The sequence below is a fragment of the Planococcus citri genome, chromosome 2, assembly GCF_950023065.1.
Source record: "Planococcus citri chromosome 2, ihPlaCitr1.1, whole genome shotgun sequence".
NCBI lineage: Eukaryota > Metazoa > Arthropoda > Insecta > Hemiptera > Pseudococcidae > Planococcus > Planococcus citri.
In genome coordinates this window covers 5,145,539-5,169,236 of record NC_088678.1, presented here as the reverse complement: position 1 = coordinate 5,169,236, position 23,698 = coordinate 5,145,539, and the positions used below count along the sequence as shown (strand labels likewise).

Here is a 23,698-nt window from a genome sequence, read left to right as displayed (position 1 = left end):
AAAAATTAACAAACAAACAAAAATTTGCATTGAAGCCAAGTAAGTGCTCTTTAGCGAATATTTCCAAATAGTACCAGAAAAGCACATAAGCTTAATGTATAAAATTTGCTGAATCTGCACGCCAAAAGCCTGTTTCTTCAGATAAATATTCCAAAGAGTATGAGGTGGCATTGCAAACATTTTTTGATTAGAAAGCATGCGTTAAATGGAAAATGAATCTTATAATTATTCAATTGATCGTGAAATGAAACCATCATAAATGAGAATGCAGAACACTAAACTGATCTCACCACCAACTCAAATCACAAATCACTAAAACTCCTCAGATTTAAACACAGAAAAATCTCCAAAGTGGTCTTGGTTCTATTGCACCATCTCACATTCATCATAAAATTGCTGACCAAAAAAAAAACGAGCTAAAAATATTCCACAACTTTCATATTTTTATTTTCATAGTGGAATTTGGCAAACCACTGAATCTGGGCTCTCACTCTTCCAGAGAAAGACTCCCCCCCCCCATTTTCCGGAACAATTTTCACAATTTACTGCCTCTTTTCAGCTTCAGCTACACACAAAAAAGTTGATGGAAAGGGGAGGGGAAGGGAGGGGGAGGGGTGGAGTCAAAAAAGTGGCTCTTATTTTACAAAATTTGAACTTCATTGTTCCCCAAAAGCCCAATCCTTTCCTTTCAAAAAATCAGTACCTTGACACAAATTTGGGGGGGGAGGAAGAGGGGGAGGGGTGGAGTCAAAAAAGTGGCTCTTATTTTACAAAATTTGAACTTCATTGTTCCCCAAAAGCCCAATCCTTTCCTTTCAAAAAATCAGTATCTTGACACAAATTGGGGGGGGAGGAAGAGGGGGAGGGGTAGAGTCAAAAAAAGTGGCTCTTATTTTACAAAATTTGAACTTCATTGTTTCCCAAAGGCCCAATCCTTTCCTTACAAAAAATCAGTACCTTGACACAAATTTGGGGGGGGAGGAAGAGGGGGAGGGGTAGAGTCAAAAAAGTGACTCTTATTTTACCAAATTTGAACTTCATTGTTTCCCAAAAGCCCAATCCTTTCCTCTCAAAAAATCAGTATCTTGACACAAATTTGGGGGGAGGGGGGAGTCAAAAAAGTGGCTCTTATTTTACAAAATTTGAACTTCATTGTTCCCCAAAAGCCCAATCCTTTCCTTAAAAAAATCAGTATCTTGACACAAATTTGGGGGGGGAGGAAGAGGGGGAGGGGTGGAGTCAAAAAAGTGGTTCTTATTTTACAAAATTTGAACTTCTTTGTTCCCCAAAGGCCCAATCCTTTCCTTTCAAAAAATCAGTATCTTGACACAAATTTGGGGGGGGGAGAGGAAGAGGGTGAGGGGTGGAGTCAAAAAAGTGGCTCCTATTTTACAAAATTTGAACGTCATTGTTCCCCAAAGGCCCAATCCTTTCCTTTCAAACAATCAGTATCTTGACACAAATTTGGGGAGGAGGGGTGAGGAAGAGGGGGGTGAACCGAATACCCAAAATTGAGTACATAAAAAACTTTAAATCAGAAAATTATGTTCATCTCACGAAGGCCAATTTGAGGGTATTTTTAAGCCAGAATTTTTGAAAATCAGCTTAAATTTGTCCGATTCGACAATTACTTTGAATAAAACTTTGAAATGGATAATCTGGAGTTAATAGGACAAAGATCAGTACTTTATTTCCAAACTACCCTCAAAAAATTGTAGAAAAAATTTGGGCAGAGTTAACCTCACCCCAACTTTCTCAGCTCATCTCAAATCTTTCATGACCAAAATCAAAGCAAACAACCTTCCATCAAGTTTTAGACGTAAAAATATCCAACACTACATATAACAAAATGTTCAAAAACGAGGAAATACGTATTTTCAGGCTCTCATCAGCATCTCCCTTCACCGTTCACTTTGAGACCTTTTTCTTATACGACAAACAACAACTTCAATTTGTGAACAGTCAATAATCATCAATTTTTCAGTGTTGAAGAATTATTTTACCAGGGTACGTTTCGCTGTTTTCAAAAAACTCTGAGACACACATCATCTGTAGGTATGGGTGGGGACTGGGGAGGGAATGGAAGAGAATTATTCCCTGATGTCAATCTCACACGAATCTTCAAAATTTAGAATAAAAATACCTACATAATTTCGAGGCAAAATGCAACCAATGTGTCCAAAAAAAAATTCAAAATTGAAAAACAGACATGGCAGAACATTTCAACACACTTGACGACTTTTTTTTATGGAAGATGAGGGGGGGGGGGAGTCAACAAAATTTCGCGGAAAAGGTGTTGAAAATTTCCTTACCATTCATTTTTTTTTACAGAATATAATTTGTAAAAAAATCACTTTTTGGGGCATATAGGGGAAGGTAAAAATTTAACATGACTACTTTTCACTTTCCCGAAGTCTTTGAACATTACAAAAAAATGATTGGGGGTGAGGGGTCAAAATTAAACGTGTCCATTTTTTGTTCTTCTAAAGTCTTTGAATATTCCAAAAAAATTGGGGGGGGGGAGTGGTCAAAATTCAACATGTCTATTTTTTGCTTTTCCAAAGTCTTTGAACATTCCAAGTTTTTCATTTTTCATTTACAGTACATTTTACACTTGAGATTTCTTTTTTTGGCTTGGGGGGGGGAGGATGGAAAGATTAAAATTACACAAGTAGATTTTTCGCTTTCACAAAATGTATTCGAATATCCCGAGATTTTTTTGGAGGGGGGGTGGGGTGATGTGGCCATATTTCAAACGCCATTTTAATTTTACGTTTTTTCGTTTTCCAAATTTTCAAACTTTTTTTGATGCGTTTTAAAATGAAATTTGAAAAATGAGATTTTATTAGCAGAACTGCTGTATTTACACCCTGAGAACCCTGAGAATCAACTTGGTGATTGAGAAAAATGAAATTCGTAAAAAAAAATGTACCATCAAGTACCCAATTCCTTGCTCGAAGATTCTGATTTCCGAATTTCAAATTTTTCAGCAACCATTAGAACCAGAAATTACGAGTTTTCCAAGAGACTTTCATTGCCTCTTACGAAACCTTCGGACCAGCAGACAGTCATCTTCAACATCTGAGATACCTCATACCTCATGCTATTCCACAGCCATACCCCAGAAACACAACACCACAAAATAACACCGTTATCATCACAATTCACCAAATTTAATATCATTTAATGGCCATGCATACGAGCTATCCATTCCGAGACGAAAAAAAAAACAATAATTCCTTAAATTTAGAACACACCGAGCAAAAAAATATTGACATTAAGAATATCACAAATTTTGTGTTTTACTTCGTAGCCTACGTAACGAAACTCGAATGGTAGTAACAAAAAACAAAAAAAAAATGGTAACGTTAACCTTCATTTTTGGCCGATAGGTTAATAAAATTTACATGCAATAAAAAAAAAGTACATACAAAATTAGTAGTATCAAAAATAATATCACATCGTGAGAGATACAAATTGCAGGCTGAACACCACAGAAAATAGCACACAAAAAAGTTAACACATACATCACAATATGTCAAAAAGAATTATTCGCAGCGAGAAAAATTAAATTAAAATATTACGTACCGATAAAAAAAAAATTTTCAAGCGTAAGTATGTTTAAAAAAAAAAACGAAGCAAAATTAATCAATAAGCCAAAATATAAATAACGATGTATCACATGCCAAATAATAGTAATCTCACCTAAAGCATACAATTTGAATATACATAAATGTGTAAGTTTGCTATTCTTTTAGAGTAGATAGCGTAGAAGGTAACAATTTTACAAAATTTTTAACCACATTTCGAGCATTTCACAGTCATGGTACAGAAAAAGCAACGTGCCCTATTTTTTTCTCGCTCGTGAATTTTTTTCTCAAAAAACAAAAAAAAAATCGTAATAAAAAGCCCTTAAACAACATTAAATTTCGATTCCAAATGCGTACATATTTCGCCATAACCCTTCCAAATTTGATAATTTTTTAAGAAACACGAAGGCATAGAAAGTCCAAAACATCCATTTGGTCAAATCGACGTTATTTCTTGAAAGGGGGGTGGGGGGTTTCGGCTTCGGGGACTTGGACCTTCTACGCGACTACGCCGAAGTACGCTTACCGGCGATGGTAAGTATACTTCGATCACCTTGTCCGGTTAATTTGCTAAGCAATTTGGTACGTGTTGGAAAGATGGCCTCATCATGCAACGTGATGGCGTGACGTACCAGCGAACTTTTACGTTTGAATCGTTTTTCGCATCTAGGACAGGCGAAAGCTGGCTCCTTGCAGCATTCGTATCGTTTATGCTGATTCAGTCCGGTCTTCGTATGATAGGTTCTTTGGCAAACGTCGCACCAGAACAGAATCGATCCATCCAGGTACGTTTTATCAATGGTCATGCTGCTCTTCTTGGTCACCATCGCAGGGGTGGTGTTGGTGGTGGTGGTCGCCGCTGCTGTCGTGCCAGATCTATCCTCCAACATCGTGTCGACTTTTCTGCTGCGACACGGTCGAGACGATTTTCGCACACCGCCAACCGATGACGATGGTGCGCTGGTGCTCGAGTTGCTGATATCAGCCCCGGGGGTGTACAAGTCGCCGGTGGTATCGCCGCTGGTCACGCTCGTGCGGGTTGTACAGTCCGAATACGAAGACGAGTCTTCTTCTTCACCTTCTTCGCCATCTGTAACAATCGCCAAAAAAGAGCGAGCAAACAGAACAAAGTGATCGCATTAAAACCCCTTCTTTGCCAAAAACCACTCCATTGCTACTTTTTTTCCAAACGAATTCCTCGAATCAGTGATGGGGCGATTCGAATCCGATCCGAGAGCCGATCACCGGTATTTTTCGAGGTCTCGAGGCACAAATTTGCTCCACACACTCAATAAGGAAAGGAGCTTTTCCCACTGATTTCTTCGAGTTTTTTTTAAATCGTTATTTCGATAAATATTTTTGCTCGACCAAAATGAGCGAAATTAAGTCCGAAGTTCAATTACTAGGTATACCAGATTTCTGAACCGAAAGCTGCAGTATTTTGCCAGAGAAACTGAAAATTAAATCCGATAACGAATTTTGCATCGCCCCATCACTGTTTTTTTTTCAACAGATTGGCGAAGTTTAAATGACGAATTTTCAATTCAGAATATTTAGACCAAAATAAACCGATAGGTAGGGTGAGAGGTGGAGGGAGAGGGGCAGGGAGGGGGGAAAATTCGCGAAAACGAGAATTATTAATGCGCGAGGTTATATTCTCATTTCGATGGATAGATACGACCTTTTTTGGGGCGTACATGTAAAAAGGTGCCTTAGAAAAAGAACGTGTGCTGGATCAGCTTCCAAGGAATGGGATTTTTCCGGCGTTAAAAATTTGTCATGCTCCACATACGAAGGGTACCGACTTCAGAAAGACCTCGATGGACTCGTAGTTTTTCGCGCGAAAAAATTGCAGAAATTCATTTTGGGCAATTTCTTACTATAAACTCGACGACGAACAAGACTTCAATTTTTGGTGTCATGTTTTTCGATTTTGTTCCATTTTTTTTTCAACATTTACCCAGCCTTTAATAGATCCCTTCAAAGGAGGGGGGGGGAAGGATGGTCATTTTAATTTATCTCGTATATTTCCTTCGACTTCTACGACATTTAGCTCGAAACTGAAATTTGATTTCGAAACATCCATCAAAATTTTTCAACGACCCTAAACACGAACATGACTTTATTTGATACGATCTCTTCTACCCTCCCCTCGACCTCTTCAGAGGAGGGGTGGTCAAAACTTGAATATAATAAAATCATTCGAGACACGAGACCGCCCAAAATTTTTCAGACATTATTATCGTTTTGAAGCTTTAAAAGGTCCTTAAGAATTTTCGTGAATATTTTCAGTAACTTGCAAGATGAATTCAGTAAATACCTGATAATTTTGAGTAAATTGAAGTAATATCTAGTGTGATTAACATTATTGGTAATTACTGGTAATTTACAGGTAATTCTTGGTGAATTACCGGTATTTTATTGAAAATTACCAGTAATTACCGGTAAATTTTGGGTAATTTTCAGTAACATACGAGTAATTACTGGTAAATTTACGGTCATTTTTAGTAAATTAACGGTAATTTTTAGTAAAATACGAGTAATTTTGGGTAAATTACGGGTAATTACTGGTAAATTCTAAAGGTAATTAACTTTGAGTAAATTGAAGTAATATGCAGTGTAATTAAAATTATTGGTCATTACTGGTAATTTACAGGTAATTCCAGGTAAATTTTGTATAATTTTCAATACAATACTGGTAAATTTACGGTAATTTTCAGTAAATTAAAGGTAATTTTCAGTAAAATACGAGTAAGTTTGGGTAAATTACGGGTAATTACTGGTAAATTCCAAAGGTAATTATCAGTAAAATACGAGTAATTTTGGGTAAATTACGAGTAATTACTGGTAAATTTCAGGTAATTTCTAGTAAAACACGAGTAATTTAGTGTAAATTACAAGAAATTACTGGTAAATTTCAGATAATTTCTAGTAAATTAAGGGTAATTTCCTAATTTTCAGTAAAATACGAGTGCTTCTGAATGAATTTCGACCAATTTTTGATAAATTACAAGTAAATACTATACACGCTTAAATTGCAGGTAATTTCTGGTAAATTAAGGTAATTTTGGTGATTCTGGAAATTACAAAGTAACTTTGGTAAATTGAGGTAATTTCAGTAATTCTAGTGATTCCCGGGTAATTTTTGTAAATTATGGTAATTTGGGTAAATCAAAGGTAATTAATTTTGGTAAATCAAGGTGATTTTTGGTAAATTGACGTAATTTTGGTAATTTCTAGGTAATTTGGGTAAATTAAGGTAATTATGGTAATTACAAGGTAATTTTGGTAAATTATGGTAATTCAGGTAATTACCAGAAAATTTTGGTAAATTACAGTAATACTGGTAAATTGCGGTAATTTTGGTGATACATTTTTGAATTAAAACCAGAAGTCGCATCGATAGAGCGTCATTTTGAAACCTGAGTTACCAATTACATATTTGATAGATCAACTTTCAGCTTTTGAAAAATTGTGTACATGTTTCAAAACCAGATTTCAACAAACTTTGGAATGGTGAAGTCAATTTTGATCTAAATTTCATAACTCCGGAGTATCACTCTATTCTAGTCGAACATTACGAGATATTTTGCGAATAAACAAAGCACCCACCCCCACTTCCCACCTGAAAGGGCTGCGGACAATGTGTGAGTAGATGTTGAAAAAAAATTGATCGAAATCGAAAGACATGATTTCGAAACCCCGATCGAATTACAATGATTTAATCGTTTCAGTAATTCTCCGTTGCTTTTTTTTTTTTTTTTTAATTTTGCCATCAACATTTTCACGTCAACATTTTTATATCTGTCTCATCCAGTTCTCTCAAAGCGTTTCAAATATTTTCATGCAACAAGAAACAAAACATAACAGAACTTCTCGCATACATTAAAAAAAAAAAAACCTCTTAATTCCAACCATTTCAGATTCTCTCATGCTTCAGTTTTTGCGATTAAAATCACACATCAAGATTCAAAATTCAATATCACGACTGCCTAGATCTGCTTCCTTCGCTCTCTCCACACAAACAAATTAAATTGAAAAAAAATTGAAATTTCATTTATTAAAAGAAGTAAAGAAAAAAAAATCGAACAAATCACCAATTCCAATAACTCGTTCCATTCTATCATTTTCCAACCTATATTCTGCAACAAATCAACCAAAAAAAAAATTTTTAAATGGGGTTATTGAAAAAATAATAATATATCCTAGAATATCTATGTTTTGTAGTATGTAGTAAAAGTCGATACTCAGTCAGATAATCCAACCGGTACGACTCGTGAAATAATTCGAACGATTCGACATTCATCAAATCGTTCAAATTATTTCTCATGGTTCCACTTGGAACCACTTTTGCCCACCGCCACCCAGTCTCGGAATCTTGATCGATCGAGAAAACAGAAACGAAATCGTTTAAATTTATCCAGAAAAAAGTTAGCTAAGTAGTAATTTATCCAAAACAACAAATTTTCATCAAAACACAAAAAAAACACCGTGCAAGATTCCGAGCCTGCTTACTACACAAAAAAATAGAAAAAAAATGTGTGCACATTCCGTGCACTTTCGAACGCGAGGACCTGATCGATAGACGAAAAAATCCTACAACGTCCGAACCCTATCTTAAAACTACACCTTAAAAAAATAGAAAAAAAATAACCTAAATAATCTAAACTAATCTAATGAACATTGCTCAAAATACTCACCAAGAATTTATTTTGTAGATATATCGTATGAGGTACGAAAAACGTTGCTTTTTTTTACATCGTACATTCTGGATAATTAGGGTTTTTTACAGTGGTATTTTTAATTCAATACCAAATTAATTTACTGTTTAAGTAATATAAACATCAACGTAATAATAATAAAAATAATCAACGATGATAAAAAAATTTTAACAATTAAAAAATGGTAACACAATTTTTGTAGAAAAATCACTATACGTAGAATATTCTCGTATTCGGTAACTGTGGCGTAGTTGGTGGACGTCGTCGCAAGGGACGCAAATGCCATTAAATGGTCTCTTGTTCAATTATACGAACGAACGAACGGTTTGTTTTTAGAGAAATTTTTCGTAACACGTAATTGGAAATCGTCAACTTCGTCAATCTATATAAATAATAAATACCATCCATTCACAATACGAACGACGTATCGATTGTGCCTCGATTTTGGTCTTATCGAGGCACATCATTGTGATTAGAAGCTATATAAATTCGTACGCATGCAATTGCTAGAAGGCGCATTACAAGACGTTTCGAGTGGAATTTTTTTGAGAAAAATGAATTTAAAAAACGAAATCAAATTTAGAAACTACAAATTGATAATGTTTTAAATGTTCTAAGTAATCAATTTCTAAAAAAATTGTAAAAAATCCAAAAATTAATCTGATAAAATCGATTTGAAAATATTTTTATAAAAAATTCTAACCCATTTCTTTACTACGAATACATTTTTAAAAATTTGACGAATTTTTTGAAACAACAAAAAAAAACCAGTATTCAAATTCTTATTGTATCTAATGAAAGTCAATTTTTAAAAAAATCCAGGAATAGATCCTGGAAAATATAAAATTTGTTACTAAAATAAAAACTGAAATTAAAGGCATTTTTTTTTTTTTTTAGAAATGACCTCGAATTTTTTTTTCAAAGTAAACTTGCCACTTTCTAAAAAAGTTGAAACACTCGAAAGCTTCCGCACTTTTATGCACTTTTTCTTGTATTACCTGGGAATTCCAAACATCCATTCTTCGATGCACAATATTCTGTGGAAATACATACTACGAGAAGTCTACGAAAAAATTTTCAAATGTTCAAAATTTCATGAAACTACTATCGGGGGAGGGGGGGGGAATTGATGATATCCAAGTAAAAAATTTTAAATTCGAAAAAAATAACACCAATTTAAAAAAAAAACAAAAACAAATTAAAATCAAACAATTTTTCTAAAATAAGGGGGAAAAGGGTAACCCAACAACTTTTTTTGAAAAAATGCGATTTTGTGTTTCAAAAATTATTTTAAAAGAATTTTTTTTTATTTTACCCAAAAAATTTTGAAATTTTTCATTATAGTGATTTCAAAAAAAAAAAAAAAAAAAATTAGAACATGTTTTTCAAATATTTTGGAACAAATTCTAGACCTTCGAATTATGCAGTTTTTCGCCAAAACAAAAAATAACAAAAATTTCCAAGTGTTTTTATAAAAAATGGGCATAGGTAATAGAATTTAAAAATAATTTTATTTGCAATTCTCTGATTTTAAAATAAAAATTGCCAATTTCTCGACTTTTCCAGAAGGACGGAATCGCAATAACGCATCGTTGATTTTTAAAAAGAATAGGAAACCCTGTATATGTTTTTTCTAAAATTGTTCAAAAGCACCAACTCGAGCGAATGCAATTTTTTATCGAAATTTTCGATTTAAATAATTCACAGGAATTTCGAATTAATTAATGACTTCGACAGTCATGTTCGCAAGCTTTCCTCGATTCGTAGAATTAATTTGATAAAAGAGTTGAATTTTTCGCAATTTTTGAATACATTTTTTTTTTTTTTTTTTTTTTAATATATTTTGCATCAATATCAAAGCTTAAAATCGACACATTTTTCTTCGAAACATTAAAGAAAATACATGTTTTATTAGTAATTTTCGTGAAGTATTATTACATCACGTTGAAATTAAAAATTCACAAATTTGATCTTTAAAAAAAAAATATATATTTATTAGAAATTCTCCCCCCCCCCACATCAAGAGTCTAACAAACAAGAGAACAAAATAAAATCATGACAAAAAAGATCTGAAAACAGGATTTTCCCAAAATGTTTGATTTTCTTTTGTGGAGGGGGGATGGGTGAGAAAGGGCTGGGTCAAAATTTATTCGAGCCCTCATTTTTTCGGGCGAAGGCTTTTTTGGGTTTCAAATAAGATCGAAATGAAAAATGAAAATAAAAAATAATGAAAAAAAAGACATAAAATGAAAATTTTTAAATTTTTTTTTCAAAATGAAGAAAGCTGAACTTTTTTTTTGAAATTTTAGCAAAACACAGAACTTTTTTTTAGGAAATTTAAGGAAGGATCAGGCTGGATTTTCGACATAACACTTTTTCAAATGTTTTAGGTAAATAGAGTGTCCAAAAACTTATTAAAAACCAAATTTTTTCGATTTGAGAATTCAAAAAAAAAAAAATTTTAAAAACCAAAATTCCTGAACAAAAAATTAGATTTTAAAGTTTGATTGGAAAAAATAAAATTGAAAAACATTAAAAAGACAAAACTTTTATCCGGAAATTCACCCAAATATTCAAATTTTGAGGTAAGTACGAGAACACGAATGAATTTTTTTTTACGATTTTAAACTTTTTTCTGGTTAATTATTTGAAAATTTTCGTTTTTTCGTTCTTCCTCACAAAAGACAAGAAATGAAAAATTGTAAATTTGTTTTCACACAAAAAAATTGAAGAAAAAAATCAAAATTTTGAAGAAAAAAAATAGAATTAGTGAATTACGAAAAATTTTCAAGTTTGATTGAATACCGAAAAAACACATAGATTTTCGGTCATTATAACGAAAAAATTAAAATATTTAACAATTTTGGCAACAAAAAATATCACATTTTAAACATTTCTTGTTTTTTTTTTTTTTAATGCACAGTTTTTTCAGAACAGATTTTTTAATTTTTGTAAGCAAATTCCAAAAAATTTTCAGGCCAGATTATTAGCTACTATTTTTATCAAAAAAGTATTTCATTTGTCTGTTTTCTTTCAAATGCAAGAAAAAAAATCCTTAGACGAATTTCCAGCGTGTCCAACACTCCTACCATTTCTGTCTGCCCCAAAACCAAACCAAATTAAAATACCTGACTTTTCTTCGAAAAGCCGGTAAAATTTGAGATTTTTTGTTGATTACTCCTTTTAGTAGACTTCTCGTAGCGTAAAAAAATCAATCATTAATTAATAAATGAAGAGAATGAATACCCTTTTTTTTTCATCCCATTTTCTCAATTTCACAAACCTTCTTTGCACTCAACTCTCCAATAAATTTTAATAAACGTGCCATTACTGGAGCTTCCAAAAAAAAAAAACTTTCCCCAAAATTGGTTCAATTTAGCCTCAAAATCTCGTAAAATAACTTCAACCAGTTGTCATTCTACTATATTATTTTTTCAAACAAGACTCACATTTATTTTCTCAATAAAAACCTCATTATTTTTAAAAGAAAAGAAAACTGTAAAAAAGCTAGATATATCAAGATATGCAATCAAAATATTCTATTTCCATAAAAAATCCCACCTGCTGCGTAAGTATTTGATTTGAAAAACTACATTCTCACGGTATTCATTCTCTTTCATCTACACACATGCATCATAATAATATTGTAGTCGTATCTAAATCTAAATATAGAATAACGCTACGATATTCTAAAACAACGACGTGATGTGAGACGTTCATCTTCTTAATGCTTGAAATAATTTTACATCACATCATCTGAATTTGGCATCGTTCAAAAAACAATCATTACTGAAATGGAGGATTCAGAATTGTAAAATGAGCGACAGGATTTAGGGAAATGAAGAGCTCCTGGTAATATAGGGGTCAACTTATTGAGATATTTGATTAAAAAAATTAACACAAACTTGTGAAAAAAATTCTGATACGAATAATACAGAACGAATTGCAGGGATAATGAAGTACGTACTCGAGAAAATCTCATAATTGAAGTCTAAAATCATTGGAATGGTTCAGAAGAAGACATTTTAGCAGAGGTTATTTTGGGAAATTTTGAAAAAAAAATAATGAATATTTGGGTATCATTTTCATCGTCTCGTGATATTTGGAAAATATCGAGAATAACTTGTTGAAGAAATTCTCGTATGGATTTGATACATACGAATAATACAACAAATTGGCATAATTAAGTAATAAGTACTCGAGATAATCTCACAGAAACACTAAAATCATCAGAATCGTTCGAAGAGGGCATGTGAAAAAGTCTATGAAAAATTTAGACATCGAATTCGAAATAAACGAACCGAAAAATACCTCGTAGAAAGCATAAACAATAAGAAATCTACGTAAATTCCCATATAAAAGGGACCACCTCTGATGATTTTATTCAAAAATCGAATCGAAATATAATAATTGGCATATTTCATCGAAAAAATATACACGAATATTAATTCTATAAGGACACTCGATGGAATTCCAAGAAAAAAATTATCAACATCTTCAGTACGAATAAAAATACAAAAGACGATAGATAGCGTGACCGGTGACTTCGAAAACTTCCAACGTTGAAGAATTTGGACAATAAAATACACGAATGAAAATTACAAAATGGTTGAATCACGACAAAGATACCAACAAAGAAGCATCGAATCATCGAAAAAGTCAACCAACAATTGAAATTTGCAAAACCATCAACGACGTTGACTCATTTTCGAAAGATAAATAGGAGTTGAAAAGCCAGATACGAAGAAGCGTTCGTTACCGATAACATTATCCCATTTATCTGTATCAAATGAACATAATTCGGTAAGGTAACAGATAACGAATTTGGCCAGGATGAATCATACAATATGGCAGGTGTTTTTCGATGTTCATAATACTGAATAGAAAGCTCGATTCGACTGGCTTTCTAGAGCGATAAATTTAATTAAACTATTTTACGAGTAATCAGCCCAATTTTTCGACGTGAAATTAAATAATTATATTCAGCACGTGATTTTTTTTCGAATGAGAATAACTTCGATCTAAAAACAAAGCAATTGCAAGAAATTAATTTTTAGCAATAAATTTAGCACAAAATGTGTACATATAATTATCTGAACTTTTAGCTCCAAATTAATTTTCTTAACTCATTTTCAAGATCGAAACATAAAAATAAATTGATTTTCGAATTATAAAGAACCAATAAAATAAATATTAAATTTTGATACCAAAAAAAAAAAAAAAAAAAAAAACTCCAAATAATCAAGTCAAATCCTTAATAATTTTTTCCAAGTAAGTAAAAAAAAACATTGAACAGTTTCAAAAAAATTATTTTTTTTAAAAAAAGTAATTTTTTCTCAAATTTCAATTTTAAGAACAAAAATAATCCACAACACCAAACAACCAACCTCTATACAGTCACAAAAATTCAAAAAAAGTCGAAAAAGTTGGGCTGATGATAAATAAAAATAAAATATTTCGAAAACATACGCTAAAGTTACCACAAACCTCCGATGACCTGTGCTGGGTATTTCGTTGTCAGGCTGCATACGTCTTCTTTCAAGAAAAAGTGCATAAAATACCTTCTAGCAATACTTAAATTATGAACCAGATAACGACGTAATGGCTTTTTATCATCATTCATTTAAATTAATAAACTGAATTAGAAAATTAAAGTAAAAAGAAAAGATACTTTCAAAAAAGTGAGCTTTTCGACACCAAAAGTAAATTTAATTTTCAAAAATTTTCAAAACAGCGAATCGAAACACTTTCGAAATCTATTTCAACTTTTTCAACTTCAAATAACCATCAACATGAATTTTTCATACATAAAATTTCATGAAAACTCGTTTTTCTGGACAAATAAAGGCCACGAACGTCTAAAATCCTTCGTCGAGAAAGCTTTTCAGACTCTGAACAAACGATAAATCAAAATATTAATACGAAATAAGTAAATAAATTGCTAATCGAAACACTTTCGAAAACGATTTCAACATGAAGATGTTTATAAATTATTATACTATAGATACTCATTGCCATTATTTTGGTTGATTGTACGTGTAATTTGGAAAACAGCTCATTACATCGTTACTGGTTCGAACCCAAATAGCATTAAAGAACCCATCAGGGCCTACCTGGATTAATATCAACAAATTCAGCCTGTATTATATTTTCTGTAACATAAAAAAACAAAAATTCGTTAGTTGAATTGTTGAAAAAGAAAAAAAATTAATCTCTATTATCATAAAATAAAGTTCAATTCGGTATATTCCTCATACAGAGCTTCAGAATAGTGCACCAAAAATGTCGAAAAATCAGAAATAGCACAACGACTGGAAATTTTATGAAATGAATCGATGATGAGAGAAGCAACTGGACTAGTGGTGCGATTTTTCACATCGATAGTTCCAAATTTAAGTCATTTTCTACGACATGTGCACCAAAAGCTCGCTTTTTCGGTGCATTGTACACTGGAAAAATCTTACCGATAGATAAATTAGGTAATAAATCTGAATGAAACTCACCTTCTCTCAACTCGACGATATTGGCAACAGGCTGTTTATCGATGACGAACTGAGAGGAAGACGCGTCTAACACATCGCACTCGATTTCGATATTATTTTCGCGAATACACAATTCATTAGCACCGATATTCAAAAACGATAAATTTTTATCCTCGATATAAACGGTATTAATTTCGGACACGAACATATTAGCATCTCGGGTATCGAAACTCTCGACGACGTTGGATTTAATTTCACGATTAATTTTAATCAAAGGAGGAACACTTTTACTTTTAGCGACGAAAATTTTAGCGTCAGTCTTCGTAGCACTGTCCGGTTTCGAGTTATCACGCGACTGTAATTGGGTTTTCTTCAATCCTAACGCGGTACAAAATGTATTTTCGTCCATATCAGCCAAATGAGTCTGTTTACCGGACCCGGTATCCCTGTTTTCGGCTCGTCTGAGGGTATGATTGAGCTTATGTTTTCTACGATCGCTTCGATGATCTTCTTTAGCACACTTGGATCGTTTGCAGTGCTTTTTGTTCTTCATATGCTTCTTACGTTTGATCGCTTTGGTATCTAGAGAATTGGTAATATCTCTGAAGACGGAGATCGGTTGTGTTTCGATATTTACTACTGGTTTAATAGTTTGGTTCGGTTGCGAAACGTTGGTTGTTGTTGCTTGGGACGACGGTTCGGTTTCGCTTAGAATTTGCACACGATCGAGCCACTTGACGCCGAGTAATTCTGCGACTACTAGAAACGATCCGAAGTTCTGTTTGTACAGTTTCGCCGATCCGTTATACATGAACTGCACTACTGATTTCAAGTCGTCGAACGATACTCCTTCGATAATGAAACATAAGTCGCCGATGTTCTGATGTTCGAGTATCATTTTCTGCGAATCAATGCATCGGTTAACGATTAGTTGGGTTATTGAAAGTGGTACGATAGTACTAGATACGAAGTAAAAATAATACTCACTTCTAGGAACGAACTCTGAGCACACAGCATTGCCTTATGAACTTTCAGACTTCTGCCTTCGGCGTTCAATATACAATCGGAGAATTCTTCATTGACGAACTGATTTGAGAAATCATTTAGAACAGAACGATAGTGCAATGTGACATAATCTACGTTCATATTACTCATGATATTGGAATAAAATTCTAACCGTACGTCGGCAATAGAGTTGTAACTATTCGTTCGGTGTAGAGAAAACCGAGTGTTATATCAAACGCTGCTCCAGCAACCACATAAATCTATCAAATGTCAGTGACCGATTCTCGTGATTACACTAATTACCGCGTAATATCGTCCAATTCGGCGGAAATTTCACTCGTTTCGATGGATTTTTCTTCGATTATGTAGTCAATTTCAGCGAATTATCTCAGCTGCTGCATACATACGGTTAGGAATTGCCGCTTAAAGTTTAGCACATCTGTAAACACGTTTTCATGAGGAAATTATTACTTTTTTTAAGTTAAATAACGTCGTGTATTGGATTAATTTAAATAAAACTGAAAATTTTTCGACGATTAGCATAACAAAATATCAAATTTGATAGAAAAAACTTCCAAAAGTTTGATTTTGAAGTTTGAACTACAAGCCTACTTGGATGCAAAATGGCCTCCGCGGTTTGCATGTCGCTAAACAATGCCACAACATGGAGGACGTCGGTGACGTCACGAGTCGATTTTTTTTAAAAAATAAATTAATTTATTTTCCTGAAGGTGGACTTTGAATTTGAAAATTAGAACGAAATTGGTGCACTACTTTTAATTTTTCTTGAATTTATTCGATGGAATGAAGAAAAATGTTGAATTATATGAAATGAAAAATTCCTCTAGGCTCTAATGAAGTTGAAAATGTAAACAAAAACATCGAATGAATGAGGTGAGAACTTGGGACCTTCGAATAATTATTCATAACATCAAAGTTATCGGATAAGGAAACGAAAATGAGGTCTGGAAAGCTTCCAAATTTCAGTAATGAAACTAGAATGAAGTTTGAATGCACTCCTGATCCTAAAATAACTGTCAACGATTTCAATTTCATGAACTAACTTTAATCAGGTAAGGTAAAGGCAATTTCAAGAAAAATAAAACAATTCACCCATATATATTACCTCAGTGTTGTCAGTTCACTTCAACAATCGTTTACATTACACCATCAGAAAAAACAACTGAAAACCATTACGCAGGGCATGGTTACAACTTTTTCATTCACGCAAATAAAACCATGATCAAATTTACCGTGTTTGGCGTGTTTGGATTTCAATATTACTCAAACCACGACCCTCTTCGTGCTCAAACTCAATGCAATCACAAAACCTCCAAAATTTCAAATTCGATTCGAGCCATCATCATTACAATTCTGAAAACAAGAATTGTGCGAAAACACTGAAAACACAGTGAGCTGGAAGATGATTACTGTATACATGGAGTTCGGGATTTTGATTTTGAAGTGATCACTGAAAGTAATCCATGAATTCAACCCTAACTCCTGCTGCATTTCGACTTTCAAGATTCTTCTGAAAACTTGATAGACGTCTCTAACGTAATTTCCCTTCACTCTAATGCAGTTACATGGATATCTTTATCGCCAATATAAAACGATTCAAAGATGTCAACTTGAAACAGTTCAAATTCAAATACTCGTCAAATCAGATTTCAAGATGTTTTATCATGTTTCGATTTTCTAATCATAACACACACAAAATATCAGTATGAAAAACTATCTATTTAGACTCTGTTTGAGCTTACTTTTTACACTGAATTATTTTACCAACAGGATCAACTTATTAATTACAATACAAACTAATTAATATAGAATAAAATAATTAATAAAAATTAATAAACGTACGAAATTCAGTAACAACACCGAGAGTAAGGTAAAGCAACAAATCCACATGGAAATTAGAAAAGGATAGAGAATTGTTATGATGAACTCCCGCCAAACACATTTTTATTTCACCTATTTCATGAGGCTCTTACGAATATTTGCGGAGAAAAAAACTACGAATACAAAATCCATTTTAGAAGTTCAGAAGTTTGAAACTTTGAAGTTTAAACTTCAATTACTTACATATTATTAATCATAAGACGTAATCTTGATGGAAATTCTTGATTTCAATTGATGATTGCTCGATGGAGAAGCACATAAACAAGATCTTCGATGAATATTTTTGCAAAATTTAATTCATTGCATGAAAGCATCGCCAAACACTTTACCTACAAGGGAAAAGGGAAACTCAAAATTAGTGTGCAGTTACCGATTTGACGAAATTTTTTTTCAAAATGAGAATTGAAAGTTCCCCTATGTTATAGTCCACCACAGTATTTAGGTACCTACACTTAAAGACCCAATTGCAAAACTACAGGTCCCACAAGGACCCGAAGGTCTCAAACTTTTTATTTTTGATCAATTTCCGCCACAGTAAAATATAGTAATCCCTAGGGCATTTCAATCAAGCGTCAAAAAGTCATACATATGCCTCATAATTGTAGAAAAATGCGACCAGGCAGCTGCATGAGGCAGCTAAAATTTTGAAAATCGCCCTTTTTTAGTCGCAAGTCTCATTTTTTGGAGTTGAAGCGCAATTTTGAGCCTCTGCATCCGTGAAAACCAAAAAGTATTTTGGGGTTAAAATTTTCAAACAAAATTCCAAAAATGATGAGTAATAGTCGAGGAGCCCGCATAAGGATCTATTGCACCCCCCCCCCCCCGATCGATCATCCGGGACACATTTTTTCTTAAAGTGGGAGTCTTAAGGAACATTTCTAGCCCTTGTCCTAACAAAAAGGTGGCCCTACATACAATATGGGGACCATTTTGATTGACAGGTCAGCCGAAATCGCAGATTATGCGTTCCAACATAGGACTCGCACAACATTTTTTAAACTGTACAAAGGTAGATCGAAAGATCAGGCAAAAATTCACCACCTGTCAAAATTTCAAGTGCTAAAGTGCCTTTTTCGATTTTTGGTGAATTTTTGAAAATCAAATTTAGGCCAAAAATGAGGGAAAAAATTAAAATGTTACCATTTTGACCAAAAAAGCTGAAATTTGGGATATGCCCTATTTTCGACATGCCAAATCGATTGGAAACTGTTTCAACTCGTTTTGAGTTGTTCTGGAGCCTCCAGCAGATTTTTGAAACTCGAAAGTCCAACAAAATTTTATCAAATGGAGTTGGAAAATTGGAAAGTCGAAATTCATTCTGCAAACTAATTTCAATACGCTACAAAGTCGACTGCAGGTGGATTTCAAGTCGTTTTGGAGCCTCCAGCAACTTTTTAAAAATTACTGGAGTCTCCATCAGATTTTTGAAACTTGAAATTGCCACAACATTTTATGAAATGGAGGTGGCGAGCTGAAATTTACTTCGCAAACTAATTTCAATACGATATGAAGTCGACTACATGGTAGTTTCAAATGATTTTGAGGCTTTCAGCTACTTTTTGGAAATTTCAATTTTCCAAAAAACGCCATAAAACCTTTCAAAAAGTCGCTGGAAGCTCTAAAACCATTTTAAACTCATCAGCAGTCGACTTTGTAGCTTATTGAAATTAGTTTGCAGGATGAATTTCGACTTTCCATCTTCATTTGATGAAATTTTGGGAAATTTTGAGTTTCAAAAATCTACTGGAGGCTCCAGTAAGTTTAAAAAAGGTCGCCGGAGGCTTCAAAACGACTTGAAACCCACCAGCAGTCGACTTAGTAGCGTATTGAAACTATTTTGCAAAATGAATTTCGGCTTTCCAACTCCATTTGATGAAATTTTGTGGGGATTTCGAGTTTCAAAACTCTGCTGGAGGATCCAGAACTGCTCAAAACGGTTTGAAACAGTTTCCAATCGATTTGGCATGTCGAGAATAGGGTATATCCCAAATTTCAGCTTTCTTGGTCAATTTGGTAAAATTTTGATTTTTTCCATCATTTTTGGCCTAAATTTGATTTTCAAAAATTCGCCAAAAATCGAAAAAGGCACTTTAGCACTTGAAATTTTGACAGGTGATGAATTTTTGCCTGATCTTTCGATCTACCTTTGTACAGTTTAAAAAATTTTGTGCGAGTCCTATTTTGGAACGCAAAATCTGCGACTTCGGCTGACCTGTCAATCAAAATGGCCGCCATTTTGTATGTAGGGCCACTTTTTTTTCGAGGACCAGGGCTATAAATGTTCCTTAGGACTCCCACTTAGAATAAAAATTTGTCCTAGAGAATCGTCGTGGTGGGAGGGGGGTGCAATAGTTCCTTGTGTGGGCTCCCCGACCACAAATGCGATCAAGCAGTTACAATTTTGGGAATCGTCTTATCCACCTAGTTCAAAGTCGAGTTTCAGACAGCTACCCAATCGCATTCTCCCATCATTTTTGGAAAAAAATTTTTGAAAAATTTTCGAGCATCAAAAAACAATTTTTGGTGATTATTCAGGGTTGTGAAGATAAAAGCGCTCTCCCAATGCTCTATATTTTATTTTTAAGCGCCATGAATTTTATTCTTTTTAACTATACTTTTTAAATTGATTGGGCATGATTTTGAGCATCTCTGGGGTCTTCAGTTTTGGAAAAAGCTTTGTATAATGACTCCAAAAAAAATTCTATAAACCCTATTTTGAGACGCGTGTTAAATAATGTTTGCAAAACTACAAAGCTGTAACTAGGTACCTATTTTTCGAAAGTTTACTTTTTCAGAATTAAACTTTGAAAATTGACAGTATACGATGTTACGATGATAATCGAATAAAACGGAGTTTCAATCGATCAAAAAATTTGTGAAGAGATCTGGCATCTGGCCTGGACTTAATACCTCAAACAAAAAGTACCTAGAACCTGTTCTATTTAAATGCACATATACCTACCTACTAAATTATGTGTCTAAAGACATCAAGTCAAAGACTCGGAAGATATTTCAGAGAAGTTTTATAAGCTTCAAAGTTCGAACTAGATGCTTAGATTTTGATTACCTATTTTCTTCGTTTACCTAATTTTTTAGATTGGTACCTATGGGCGTATGGGCTATATTGTTGTTGTTGTTCTTTTTTATTTTTTCTAGAAAAAAATTCTGTTGTGTTTCTTTACAATCTAAGGGTAGAAAAAAAAACTTGAACGCCTCTTGGCTCTTGAGCTCGAGACATTTATCTGGCTATGTCACTGCCTAAGTTGAATACAAGAGTGTCCTGTGTCAACTTGACCAACATTTTGAGAGGTAAGGAGTGAGAAATCGGTACAGAGGCAGACTGCAAAAGTGCAGAGACGGAGAGGAGAGAAGAGAACACTCCCAAGTCCCAAGTTCAAATCAAACTTCAATCAAATTCATCGAAAATCAAAATTCAAAACTTCAAAAACAATGACAGAAACTCGTGCTCCACCAAATAGCCAAAAAATCCACACAGTACTCAATTTAACATCCAGATAAAAAAAACACACGTGTTTTTGCCACACATAAACAACGCATCGCAAAAACACGAAGGCACTCACTGGTGTGTTTCATTCCAACCTCGTTGTTTCACCGACCTTTGCAAATTTTTATGACGGCGAAAAATTTTCTCCTACTTGATAATTTATAATTTTTCCAGATTAAAATTCGTTCGTAATCGATATCGCGACATTAATAATTTAATTACATCAGCAATACCACGATGTACATTTTACATAAATTCCATTCCATAAATTTCTTCGCCCGTTATAAAAAACGAGATTGAATTTCGCCTATTAATTTTTTCGACATTTTCTCCCATTGGTAAAAATTATTTCCCGTAATCTGTAACCTTGCAATAGGCCTATAATTTTGTAAAATTTTGATCATTTTCGATTGGTCTGGAAATTTGTGGACAAGACTTTTGTTTTCGTTTTCCCCTTCCCATTTTTTTTTTCATTTTTTTCAACATAATTAAAGCGTTACATGTTGTTGAAACCTTTGTGTGTGCGACCCAAGAAATAATAACGTTTTCACATAAATTTCGTGTGTAAAATTTTCGCCTTCGAGTAATATAATTTGTAAAGTCCTATGTATTTGATAATAGAGTATGTATAACGTAAATAGTACCAAAGGCATGTGAAAAATCAGTGTTTATGTTTTGTTTCTGTGATGCAATTTCTTTTCAATTTTGACTTGTTATTTGTTTACTGTTTCAAATTCTCGATTGCTTTGTAAAATAAAAAAAAAATTATCGTTCGCAGCAGCAGTCGTTTCCGTATTTATCGAAAATATCGTTAAAGTCGTGATTACATTTCGTCGAGTATAAAATAATACTACACAAATTTACTTCCAATAACATTTTTCGTGTGGTGATAATCATCGCGACTCGCGTGTTCGAAAATATTTCATTATGTGGGTGTTTTTTTTTCCAACGACGATTTGGTGTTTGTAAATTTTCGCTCGAGTCAAGAACACACACACTGCTCATCGTGACGATGACGAAGGATCGGCATTTTTTCAGCGCCGAAAAAAAAACACCTATTAGATCGAGTAATGTATTATGACGATGGTTTGTAAACAAATTGATGAAAAAATTATGGGTGCATTATTACTGCTATATATATGTATATGTTATAATGTATAATATACTCCAAGTGCATCGAAATTGTTGAATGAGCAGTACGTTAATTCATAATTAGATAGTTTTGTTTTTCCACAAGGTATATAGGTAGCTTTATCATCATCGATCGAATGAAATCTCAATCGAGTCTGGCTGTATGATGGAATACGAATTTCTACGAAAAACTATGACGTTACGGTGCAGCAATGTGACAGCTAATGGTACCTTTTTTTTATCAGTTCGTGATAGCACAGCGTCTACTCCCTCAGAGCTCTACGATGTTTGTATCCGAATAAGGTGAGAAAAATGTGACCAGTTTGCTCGTATATGAGTAAGTTTTTCACTCTGTTCGTAAAATTTCGCTACTGTAAAGAGATGATTTAATTACTATTGCTTTTCAGCTCCCAATTCTATAGCCTGTTGATTATTATTTGCATTTTAGTTTCTTGTGGAAGAAGCACGAAAGCTTTGTTTACATACTATAATTTTACTCTGTGCAATGCGTAGGATACTGTATCATTTGATTTAGAAAACCGTATCGTAAACGCTGTCAGACAAGATCGTGAAGAGCTTAGCTTGATGAAAAAGTACAGTGTAGTTTTGAAGTAGCTTCTACTATAATTACTCGTTGCATTATGGGGAACGTGATCCGTCGGAATATGTCGCTGCCGCAGATTGGAAAATGGTTGCAAAAGCTGCCAATGCCACTCTCTGACGAGACATTTAGTATTTTATATATATAAGATATATATGCTCCCGAATCTATGTAGTTTAGCAGCATTAAATATACGCGGTGATACGAATAATTTTTTTGTTTTTTATTTTCTCCATTATTTTTAGTATATTTGCGTTTTATTTTGCTCCCTCTTTACTCCTCTTTACACGTTTATTACGTTCGGCTGCGTATAAATTTAGCTTTTGTGTACGCTTTTGGCTTAATTTACTTTAATGATAAGTTGTAAATTGGCTTTTTTAATCACACTTAGCTCGGCTTAGCGCACCAATTATTGGGCTATGGTTAGAGACGAAGATGATCTTACTCTTCGGATCTCTGCGTACCTCTATCTCTGTTCTGTTTGATGTTGTTAATTTTCGTAGAAATAATACGACCTCGTGTTATAGTATCGGATGCATCGTGGGCTGACTATCAAAGACGGACGCTGCTGGCCGAATACATTCTATATCGACAAGCAGCCATGAATTGGAACGAAGAAGAACGCAGATTCGAGCATATTCCTGGCCTGTATCCGCATCCATTGGATCCGACATCAGTTCGCAAGCATCGAGATCGTTCCAAGCAAGAATCACGCTGGGAATGCGACCGTTGCGGTAAAAGGTACAAATACAGTAGAGGTT

The 23,698-nt window shown here is 33.6% G+C and overlaps 2 protein-coding genes and 1 long non-coding RNA gene across 5 annotated transcripts in view; 1 reads left to right on the top strand and 2 right to left on the bottom strand.

The window, feature by feature from the left end:
• LOC135837499 (longitudinals lacking protein, isoforms H/M/V-like) overlaps nt 1-23,698 on the bottom strand; it is a 186,121-nt gene that overhangs the window by 88,151 nt on the left and 74,272 nt on the right. The window lies entirely within an intron of this gene.
• Nucleotides 8,402-16,389, bottom strand: LOC135837505 (uncharacterized). The gene is made up of 4 exons (XM_065352813.1): nt 15,781-16,389; nt 14,815-15,694; nt 14,425-14,463; nt 8,402-8,693 (listed from the first exon to the last, which is right to left on the bottom strand). The coding sequence occupies exons 1-4, from the start codon at nt 15,946-15,948 to the stop codon at nt 8,689-8,691; spliced, it is 1,092 nt and encodes a 363-aa protein (XP_065208885.1). The 5' UTR covers nt 15,949-16,389; the 3' UTR covers nt 8,402-8,688.
• On the top strand, nt 20,879-23,148 carry LOC135837511 (uncharacterized). The gene is made up of 2 exons (XR_010557201.1): nt 20,879-22,673; nt 22,744-23,148. It is a non-coding gene; the product is annotated as an uncharacterized LOC135837511 (long non-coding RNA).